Source organism: Myotis davidii, unplaced genomic scaffold (genome assembly GCF_000327345.1).
Source record: "Myotis davidii unplaced genomic scaffold, ASM32734v1 scaffold509, whole genome shotgun sequence".
Taxonomy (NCBI): domain Eukaryota; kingdom Metazoa; phylum Chordata; class Mammalia; order Chiroptera; family Vespertilionidae; genus Myotis; species Myotis davidii.
This window is the reverse complement of record NW_006382996.1, coordinates 474,417-484,957: the sequence shown is the minus strand read 5'-3', so window position 1 is coordinate 484,957 and position 10,541 is coordinate 474,417. Positions and strand designations below refer to the sequence as shown.

Sequence of the window (10,541 nt, the reverse complement as noted above, 5' to 3'; positions counted from 1 at the left end):
CCCCGCCCTCCGCCCCCCACCCCTTGGGGCTGCAGATTTAAATTAAGAGGAAAGAAAGAAGAAATTTTCGGTTGCATTTTTACTGGAAAAAAGTCAGGACTTATTTCTGAGCCAACTCCTGAAACAAGCTGTATCCTGAACCTCCTGTGAGGAAGGGGGCTGCCCAGAAGCTACGATTGAACTAACTGCCCTCAGTGAGCAACAAAGACATCATGTTTTGTGCTTGAGACTTCAGTCTCTATTGACTAGAACAAGATATAATTCTGAAACTGCCAAAGTGAAGGCAGCTCCCACCACCCTGGGGCCCACCCAAGAAGCGCTATTGAAACCTTTCCTGCTTTCCAATGGTAAGGCTATGTTCTTCTTTTAAGACTTTATTTTTATCTCTGGAGCCACTCTTCGGACTGTTCTCATGACCTAGGGAGTTGTCTGGATTCTCTGTTTTTAGGCTGTTAGTGGAGAAGGCTGCAGTTCACCACACACCACAGTGCAAGGTTCGCAGACCCATTAAGGGAAGAGGACTCCTGGCTAGGCATTAAACATACTCCTAACACAAGACCCTACACTTTCAGGTGGTCTGATTTGGACTTTTATCTGGTCTTGTCCTCAGAATCTGAATTATATTAAGTGGAAACATTCTAGGTAGTCAGACACCTGTTTTTAACGCTTCCTAAGGATATGAACACATGAACTTCACCCAGGCTAAGTGAGCAAGTAGCAGTAAGGGGAGATAGCCAGGCCCCAAAGGCCTTCAGCTTGGCCATGATGATGGAAGACCTAGAGCTGACATGTGAGTGAGTCAGGACCACCACGCTTACCACCGATGCTTTGAGTAGGGCACAGCTGGACATGTAAATGGGAGTCAATAAGAGTCCAAACAGTAGAGTTTTGCTTACAAGAGAGGGGATTGAGGCAAAAGAAGGTGTGCAAAGCATGACACGTGGTAACGCAGCAAATCTTTCTGGGAGCAGAGTTAGTAAATTCTTGACCTTGGAGAGGGAAAAAAATGTACCTTATTTCCTAAACATCTCATAACCAGAGGTCCATGTTCCATTAAGCATTTCATTGCCCCAGGCTGGGCCAGTAATGATAAAAATAAATCCCAAATTCAAAAAGAGAGAGTTTACAACCAGCAGACAAGGGGGAAGAAAACAACTGGATGGGGCTGTGTGAGGAGGCACTCGGAGGGCTGTTTTAGTTTAGACCTGCTTCCTAAGTCTGTCGCTCCCCCTGCCTTACCCCCCAGATCCACCCAGGGCTTCCTCCTTTACCTTCCTTTCTTAGGCTCACATGCCGTGAATGCCTTCTCGGGTCCTCTCGACTTCTCACCCTACACAGTACCCAGAGAGCACTTTTCACTCCACCTTAAGTTTCTTCTCTGCCACGTGTCTCCCACTTTGCTCACTGTCTCCACGATCTTTCCCACCTAGGCCCGCCCTTCCCTGCCTCGACCAGATCCTGGAGTCCCTGGCTTTCTGCCCTAGGTACCTTCTCCGCTTTCCCTTTCTCCGCGGTCCCTCCGGTCCACTCCAGCCGTACCCTGACCTCTCACACGCCGGCCTCTGCATGTCATTGGTCCTTTGCCTTGACCCAGCTCCCGCCTTTTAGCACCCCTAGGTCCCTGCTACCGCCCCCCCCTCCCGCAATGTCCCAAGCCCCGCCCCTCACTCACCTGAGGCTGCTCCGCGCGCGCTCAGGCTGCGGTGTGAGCGAGGGGACGGTATAGGGGAAGATGAGGGCAGGGCGGCGGGGGTCCCCCACTCTGGCCCGGGAAGCCCAGTGCGGGGGGGGTTTAGGGGGTCACTGAGGCGGTGGCAACCGGGCCGAAGCCGGGTCCCGGGTGCTCAGCGGCGGCGGCTCCATATCCATCAGCAGCTTCACCTGAAGAGGGACGGTCCCCCCGGTAAACACCCCCCCATCCCAGCCGTCTCCCCTCCCCTGAACAACTTCCGGTCCCACTACCAGGCGACAGGCGACGTGGCCGAACACCGAGCGCCCCCAAGCCAGGGAAACTGCTGGGGAAAGAAGGGAGAAGAGCTAGGGGAGAGTAGCTGAGCGCAGAAAGACTGAAGTCCGAAAGGCTTGGTCTCGTGCCGAGAGTCGAAGATTGCCCCTTCGCCTGCATCTAATTTGCAAACTGGACGCACATTGGACACCTCATGTGTCCTGGCACATCTGCCCCTAGGGCCAAATTTTGTCCCTGAACCTCGTAAGACAACATTGACTTTAACCTCTTAGCGCTCGTTGCCATTCCTGCCAAGTGCGTAGGAATAGTGAGGGGGCGGGGCTTCGGGGTGGCAAATAGTTTTTACCCTCTGGAGGGGTGTCTTGCGGTCAGTCTCCTAAGTAGCCCTGCAGATATGACGGACCGCAGAGAAGGAAGCCCCACTTGTTGACTTCCCTGCCCCTGTTTGCTTTCTCCCTTTCCTCCAGCGTTTGTTTTGAGTCATCTCAGGACACCTCCCAGTACCATGCACCTCCCTTCTGCAACATGCTCACTCCCCAGCCTGGAGAGGTCCCAAAAGTCACCACCTTTTCTTTTTGTAGCCTTGTAGTCTTAAAAAGATGCTTTATTGATATATTTAGAAAAGTGTAATTATAAAGGAAGAGGGTTGCACTGTTCACAACCCCTGGCAACCCGGAGGGGCAACAGCAAGTCACATATCCATTTTTCTTACACATATACACACTCTCTGAAGAATCCAAGAAAAGCAAAATAAGGCCTCAGTGGTGATCGACATTGGCAGTGGAAGTGGGGTAAGAAGAGAAAGTAGTGCTTGTTTCCAGAAATATTCTTCTCACTTCTAGCCCCTTGCTCCAATAGCTCTCACCTCCTGGCACAGAGTCAATGGACAGTAATATGTGACACTGTCAAAGGATGGTGGCGCCTAGGTGGAAATGTCCAATGTGTGCACCTGTGTGTGGCTTAGGAAGGCAGAGTAAAAGTTTCTGAGAGAAGTGGAGAGATGGAGAGAAAGGTTTTTCTGTGGAAATGAGGCTAACGGATAGGTGTGGAAAGGGGTTGAGAAGGTGCTTCTGGGGAGTAGATGGTGCCATTTCACTTTCTCATGAGGCAACACGGACATGGACACGGTGCCACGCATTGCTGAGCACGCCTCGCAGGTTCCAGATTGGGGCCACGGTGTCTGGCTGCACATTGTAGCTGTCATCTACAGCCTTACAAACAATGTTCAGTTCCTTTTTCCCAGGTGGTACAGGGGCTTGCAGCTGCCAGAGCCGCCAGGCCCAGGCCTTGCGGGGGCGCTGTTCCTCTCTATCCAGCTCAGCCACCTGCCAGGTTAGGCCCCCATCCAGAGATACATCCACCCTGATCACAGCCCTTCCACCACCACTCCACGCATAGCCCTTGACAGTCACCTCCCCTGCCTCTACCATCTCCCCATCCTTGGGCTCTGTGATGGCTGACTGGACAGGAAGCTCCTGAATAGATGGAGAAGAGTCAAAATCTACAGAGTCCCAGTCCACGGAAGGAGAGAAGCCTTTGTAGTCTCGCCGCTGCCAGTGGCTGTAACTTTCCTCTGGTTCCACACTCACTTTGCCCAGCCATTTGACATGGCGGGCACCCACCACACCAGGAACCACCACCCGCACAGGAAAGCCATGGTCACGAGGCAGAGGCTGCCCATTCATCTCATATGCCAGCAGGACCTCAGCTTCAGGGTCCATGGCCCGAGCCAGAGGGATGGATGCTCCATAGGTAGTCCCTGTGGGGTCTGAGTCCAGTCCCTCAAAGCAGACGTGGGCCTCAGTTTCACGGAGTTGGTGACCAGCCTTAGCTAATACATCACACAGTCGTGCGCCAGCCCAGCGTGCAGTGCTAATGGCGCCTGTTCTCCACTCCAGACCTCTTACTTCTTTTACCTGACTCATCTCAGAGCGCCGGTTGCCAGCACACTGCAGAGTGACCGTGATCTCATGCTTGGGGAACTTGTGTAAGTCATCCAGGGACAGAGACAGTGGCCGTCTCCCAGGTGGTCCTACAATATGCAGGCGATAGGTGTCTGGGTCCAGGTTAGGTACAGGCAGATGGTTTCGAGTGAAGAAGATAGGGTTGGGTGTGATGTAGGTTTCTGTCAGCAGCTCAGGGGGGGGCTCTGCATTAAAGGGGCGCTGGCTGTTGACCTTCAGAGCTGGGTGACGTATAGGATCATCAGCGTAAGGGTCAGAGGTCTTCAAGGTGGATGGCATCTTGTCTTCAGGGCTCAGCTCCCCGATCTTGTACTGAGCCAGTATCTCACGTATGTGGGACTGGTTGTGAACAGCATAGAGGGCCCAGAAGGGCTCTAGAGGACCCCCAGCTGCTAGCATCAGCTTTGATGGCCCCCCTGGGTGTAGGTCCACAAATTCTGTGACATCAAAGACCTCAGAGCCCAGAGTCACCCAGATCCTAGTCTCAGGAGTGCTGTGGGATTTTACTTCCTCTCTGGTGTATATGTGTGGTGACTCCTGAGCAGCCTGCAGGCAGAACAGGGGTGAGGCAAAAGGGAACAGAATATTAAGAAGCAATCATTGCAGCTCACCCTAAGCCAATCCACAAAGTCGTGGCCACTGGGAAATGGAAGTAGCAGATTTCATCTCTACTTGTGCATGAAGACTTGTCAACTGTGGGCTCTGTGGTAACACCCTGGCTTGCCTGGGAGCACACTGGGATCCCTGAGAGTGAAGTCTTTTCCTTTCCCACTTACCCTGCAACGACGGTCATGATAGGCCAACACTGCACCAAGGCCTAACAGGGTCCCCATGACTCTCCATCCCCTGGTGCTGGAGTTATCTGTAGAGAAGGCACGGCTGGGGCACTGATGCTGAAATGAATCATTTGTAGAGCAGGCCTGAATGCAGAGCCTTGAGTGGGTAGACTTGAATCTGGAAGAGAAAGTGAGTCTTCTTAGTAACACACTTCTGATCAGCGAAGGCCTGGGGTTTACCTCTCCCTGGCTGGCCAGTGGCTCCTTTAGTTGGAACTTATTTTCTCCAGGGATAGGTGAGACAAGTGGGATCTGGCTTACCCTTTCCTTCCTTGCCACCATCTTAATTATCTTATCTGGCAGATAAGATACTGTACTGACAGGATGAAAGGGAATAGGATTAGAGGGAGAAATAGGAATCTTCTAGAATCACCCATCTCCCATCCTCCACTCTACTTTTGGGCCTAAAAGGGCAAAATTTCTTTCTTTTTTTAAATATAAGATACTGGGGGTAAAAGATATGGGTTAGGAGACCTTTTAGGATGGGCTGGCCTACCTGCAGGCTGGTCTGAGCCCCAGGGCTACAGCTCTATGCAGCAGCAGCAGCATTGTGGCAGACCTGTAGGAGGAAGATTCTGAGATCAAGATAGGAATTCCTGGGAGGGGATGCTATTAGGGCAGTTTGAGGGAATGAGTGGGAGGAAGACACAGAGGAGGTCATCTGGAGAGACTTTTTCTGTGGTAATGAGGCCAAAGGGTAGGAGTGGGGGTCCAAATGGGCCCTTAGAGAAAACCTGGAGCACTTCAGACACAGACTGTACTGACAGGATGAAAGGGAATAGGGTTAGAGGGAGAAATAGGAATCTTCTAGAATCACCCACCTCCCATCCTCCACTCTACTTTTTGGGCCTAAAAGGGCAAAATTTCTTTCTTTTTTAAAAATATATTTTATTGATTTTTTACAGAGAGGAAGGGAGAAGGATAGTTAGAAACATCAATCATCTACCTCCTGCACATCCCCTACTGGGGATGTGCCCGAAATCAAGGTACATGCCCTTGACCGAAATTGAACCTGGGACCTTTCAGTCCGCAGGCCCACGCTCTATCCACTGAGCAAAACCGGTTAGGGCCAAAATTTATTTCTTAAGACAGGAGAAGACAACTGAAGGGCAGACTGACTTAAACAGGAACAAAAAGGTAAAAAAGGTAGTGGCAGCCTAATGGGGTGCAGAACCTGATTCTGGAGTCAAACTGCTTTGAGAAACCGGCCCAGCCATTAACCAGCTCTGTTCCCTGGGCAACATAACGAACAAAGCCTCTCTGAACTTGCTTCCTCATCTAGGAAATGAGATCACCCATAGCCAGCTGCTGTGATCAGTAAACAAGTAATAACATTACCTCTGAAGGCCTTTCAGTCCCCTCCTCTCTCTCCACCCACCCTAAAAAAATTGAACCCAGCTGGGAACTGGACCCCAATCCCAGGTCCCCACCCTTACCTTGTCTATGCCACTCCAGTGAGCTCAGCAAATTGAGGCGTCAATGGCCAGTGTGTCAGGGTATGGGCTAGAGTAGGAAGAAGGTAATTATTCTGTGCTCTGCCCTGCAACAGTTTCTTCCTCACAGCATTGAGCAGATCACTGACCCCACCAAGAGGGGAGGAGTGAGAAGAGTCCCAATGGCTGATGAGATGCTGCAGGGCAGGCAGAAAAACTGAGGGAGGAAGAAGTAGGAGCAGAGTCTGCATTTTACTCCTGGGCCATGGGCCTCTCATTCTCCCTTCCTCCCACCTGCCCTCAATCCCAGCAGCCCACTTGAGTCAGACTGGAGTGGTGCAGGTAGGGCTGACCTGCAGGGGAACTCAGTCAATTCAATGTCGCAGGTTTTAGGAGAGGCAGCCTTCTGCTACATAAAAGATGCCACGCCTTGTGCGGGTGGTGGCTCCCCACTCCTCAGGGGCACTTTAGGTAGGGGGATAGGTCCAGCACCAGGGCATCTGGTGCCCATGCCACCATCCAGAAGCTGGCACAAGAGTGTCTTGTAGCAACACCCCGTGCCCCCGGAGCACCCAGACAGCGGGAGTGGAGGTGGGTACTGGCAATTTTGTTGTCCTTGGAGTTCCAAGCACCCCTGGGTGCCAAGGCCCCCACCGTGGCCCAGGGCACTAGCCCTTCCCCCTCCACTTCCCTCTCCCGGCCCCAAGCCCCTTACCCAGTTTGAGGTCCGCGTGATGGACCCGTCCGGCGCCGGAGACTGCTGGTGAAGGGGCGAGGCCAGCGCTGTGACGTGGGTTGGCGTTAAAGGATCATTTGCGTTCTTCGGCTGGTCGCCCAGCCATTGGCGGGCCTGCGAGCTGCTGTGCCCGCCTCCTGGAGCCCAAAGCAGGCGGGGCGCCTCCAGGGCTAGAAGCTAGGGCAGTTTGTTTTTCACCCTCGCGGGCAGGGAATGGGATCCTCACTGATGTCCGGACCCTGGGCAGTGGAAGGTGACAAGGACTCCAGAGGTTGGGCTGAAAGATGGAAGACTGGGATGCCCCGCCCCGCCTACAGCTGAGAATAAAGGTGCGTTCACTGGACGAGGCCGCGGGATCCAGCCCGCTTTCTCTTGGCGGGGAGGCTCGCCTCCACCGTTTTTGATCAACATCTATGTTGCAGCGACCACAGCCCTGTTTGCCTTTTAGAAAAAAACAAGGTCAAGCGATTCTTATATACAAGAATGAGCAGAAACGAAGCCTAAATAGTGGTTCAAAGACTTTGAGATTTCGTGGACTAGTCAAATTTCTCCCCAAATTAGGGAACCATCAACACAGACTAGCCACGTTTTTTAAAATTTTGATTGGTTGTCAATTTTTAAAAATCGTCGTTTAACAAGAGCAACGACATATATAACACCCCAAATTAGGAAGATTATAATCGCTCATAATCTTAGAGCAAAGAACACTAGTACAAATAATTTGCTCTAGCATTTGGTGCAGGACTAAAAACTTGTTTTGTCATTGGCCGGCTGTGAACCTGGGGCAAAGATATCTACACTGCCCTCTAGGGAACAGAAGGTTGAGCTACAACCTTACTCACTTTACATTTAAGGACTTCATCTCTAATTTTGGAAGATCATTCCCCCCAACCCTCCCCTTTCTGATCTCTTAAACTGAACTAGAGATATTACCAGGAATCCAGGAGCCTGGGGGAGTACTAAGAAATATACAGAAAGGGGCAATGACACTGAATAGGCTCTAAAGATTTTGGCTCTCAAGTTTTCAGAAATATTTCAACACAATTAAATTTGTGTACAGTTAAATCATTGGAGAGGACTGGTGCAAGACCTGTTAGGTCTGATCAAATAATTGAATGGATACCCCTCCCCTGGAAACTGATCTTTAGGCCACTTCACAACGGACATTCCCTTTCCCTTAGACCACATTCCACTTGCTAAGACCATTATCCTTCCTCTCTGGACCTTCCCAGGATTTGGACCCTCCCAGAAAAAGCCCACCTGGAGTCCTTTAAAATCTGACTCCCCTTTGCTGGGTGCTGGCACTGGTATCCAGATGACCTAATCTATCTATCTATCTATCTATCTATCTATCTATCTATCTATCTATCTATCTATACACACACACACACACACACACACACACACACACATATATGAGCCTATGAGACCAAGAGACTGGTGAACCAGTCGCTATGACGCACACTACCAGGGGGCAGACGCTTAATGCAGGATGCCCCCTAATGGTCAGTGCGCTCCCACAACCAACCTCCCACAGCCAACCTCCCACAGCGGGCCCACTTCCCGCAGCCGTTCCCCCTGACTGGCCAACCTCCTGCAGCCCCAATTGGCTCTAATCGCCCGCCAGGCTGGGGGACCCCACCTGTACATGAATTAGGTGCACCTGGCCTCCAGTCCTATATGATAAAAGCCTAATATGCTAAGTGTCCAGTTGTCCAATCAAAGCATAATATGCTAATGATATGCTAAGGTCGCTCAACTGCTTGCTATGACATGCACTGACCACCAGGGGGCAGACACTCAGACTGGTAGGTTAGCTTGCTGCTGAGGTCCCGCCAATCGGGACAGAGTGAGATGGGCTGGACACATCCTGGAGCCCTCCCATGACCCCTCCCTGGCTGGCCAACCTCCTACATCCCTCCCCAGCCCTAATTGTGCACCAGTGGGGTCCCTCGGCCTGGCCTGTGGGATTGGGCTGAAACCAGCTCTCTGATACCCCTTGAGGGGTCCCAGATTGTGAGAGGGCGCAGGCCAGGCCGAGGGACCCCACTGGTGCATGAATTCGTAAATTTATAATCCCTTACCACTTTAGCCTTGTGCATTCTTCCTTTGACAATCCTAACACTATCTTACTAGTCTTTTTTTTTTTTAATTGGTTTCAGAGAGGAAGGGAGAGGGAGAGAGAAACATCAATGATGAGAATCATTGATCAGCTGCCTCCTGCACACCCCCTACTAGGGATTGAGCCAGCAACCATGATCTCTTGGTTCATAGGTCAACCCTCAACCACCCAGCCATGTCGACCTGGCTTTACTAGTCTTAAAAATCAGGCTCAGGTCGGCCTGCGGACTCAAGGGTCCCGGGTTCGATTCTAGTCAAGGGCATGTGCCTGGGTTGCGGGCACATCCCCAGTGGGAGATGTGCAGGAGGCAGCTGATCCATGTCTCTCTCTCATCGATGTTTCTGACTCTCTGTCTCTCTCCCTTCCACTCTGTAAAAAAATCAATAAAATATATTAAAAAAAAAAAATCAGGCTCAGGCCTGGCTGATATGGTTGACTGTCAATCAACGAACCAGGTCACATGCCCTGGTTGTGGGTTTGATCCCCAATAGCGGGTGTGCAGGAGGCAGCTGATCAACGATTCTTATCATTGATGTTTCTATGTCTTCCTTTCCCTTCCTCTCTGAAATCAATACAAATATATTTTTAAAAATTTAAATATATATATATTTTAAAAAATCAGGTTCAGTCCTGGCTGGCATGCCCATTGGTTAGAGAGTCGGCCTGTACACCTAAGGGTCTTGGGTTCGAATACAGGTCAATGGCAGGTACCTGGGTTGCAGGTCAGATCTTCACCCTGGGTTGGAGCGTGAGTGGGAGGCAACCAATGGATATGTCAAAAAAAAATAGTCGTCTGAAATTATCCCCCAGTCAGGCTCAGCCCAAGGATAAGAGTATTTCTTTTTTTTTTTTTTAAGAGTATTTCTTAACAACAGTATCATCTCCTTGTGTGACATACACATGCTGTACATAACTGACCTTTAAACCACAACTTTTCTTTGTTTTACAGAAGAAACTGAGGCAGAGAGCAGCTAAGTCACTTATCAAGGCCACAGCTGGTAAGTTGGCAAGAGACAGGACTGGAATGCCAGGTCTGTTTAGCACCAGTCCTTTTTCCTTTCAGATTCTTTGGAATTTAAAACTTCTTCTGCATCCATACCTAGTTTTTTCTTTGTATCATTCTCTCCCACCCACCTCCATTTAGACTGAGACTAAAGGGCTTCACATACAGCAGGAAATAAAAGCAGATCCAGGATAAATTTTCCTGTTGGGGTAAAGACACATGATCAATAAAAAATGCTAGTTTGGCATTTTTTAAAAATCCTTTTTCCATTGATCTTTAGAGAGAGTGGAAGTGTGGGAAGGAAGGAGAGAGAGAAACATCAGGGATCAAACTTACAACCCAGGTATGTGCGCTTGACTGGGAATTGAACCCTTGACCCTTTGGTCTGTGGGCCTACACTCTAACCACTGAGCTAAACCTGCAAGGGCAGTGATTTTTTTAAAAATCTTTTTTTAAGTCATGGTCCCCTTTGAGATACTAA

General features: G+C 50.5%; 2 protein-coding genes across 6 annotated transcripts in view; both read right to left on the bottom strand.

The window, feature by feature from the left end:
• Positions 1 to 2,482, bottom strand: part of IKZF4 (IKAROS family zinc finger 4) — a 26,993-nt gene extending 24,511 nt beyond the window's left edge. The window contains exon 1 of the mRNA XM_015557429.1: positions 1,673 to 2,482. The gene's annotated coding sequence lies outside the window, so the exon portion shown is untranslated. The remainder of the gene's footprint in view (positions 1 to 1,672) is intronic.
• A 70-nt stretch (positions 2,483 to 2,552) lies between these two features.
• On the bottom strand, positions 2,553 to 7,009 carry SUOX (sulfite oxidase). Of its 5 annotated transcripts, none has more exons than XM_006777843.2 (5): positions 6,915 to 7,009; positions 6,203 to 6,416; positions 5,263 to 5,325; positions 4,707 to 4,884; positions 2,553 to 4,476 (listed from the first exon to the last, which is right to left on the bottom strand). In XM_006777843.2, exons 3-5 carry the CDS (start codon positions 5,313 to 5,315, stop codon positions 3,067 to 3,069), a joined length of 1,641 nt encoding a protein of 546 aa, XP_006777906.1. In that variant the 5' UTR covers positions 5,316 to 5,325; positions 6,203 to 6,416; positions 6,915 to 7,009; the 3' UTR covers positions 2,553 to 3,066. The 5 variants fall into 5 exon arrangements, with proteins under 5 accessions (XP_006777906.1, XP_006777907.1, XP_006777908.1 ...); XM_006777844.2 differs by having other exon boundaries at positions 6,203 to 6,269; XM_006777845.2 differs by having other exon boundaries at positions 6,203 to 6,396; positions 6,915 to 6,999.
• Positions 7,010 to 10,541: the final 3,532 nt, after the last annotated feature.

What these genes read in the sequence shown, in the direction of transcription:
- SUOX (XM_006777843.2), bottom strand. Translation starts at nt 5,315, where the DNA reads ATGCTGCTGCTGCTGCATAGAGCTGTAGCCCTGGGGCTCAGACCAGCC. An exon ending in GGGCTCAGACCAGCCTGCAG is followed by an intron (nt 4,885 to 5,262) that starts GTAGGCCAGCCC and finishes TTTCTCTTCCAG; the next exon opens with ATTCAAGTCTACCCACTCAA. An exon ending in ATCATGACCGTCGTTGCAGG is followed by an intron (nt 4,477 to 4,706) that starts GTAAGTGGGAAA and finishes TTCTGCCTGCAG; the next exon opens with GCTGCTCAGGAGTCACCACA.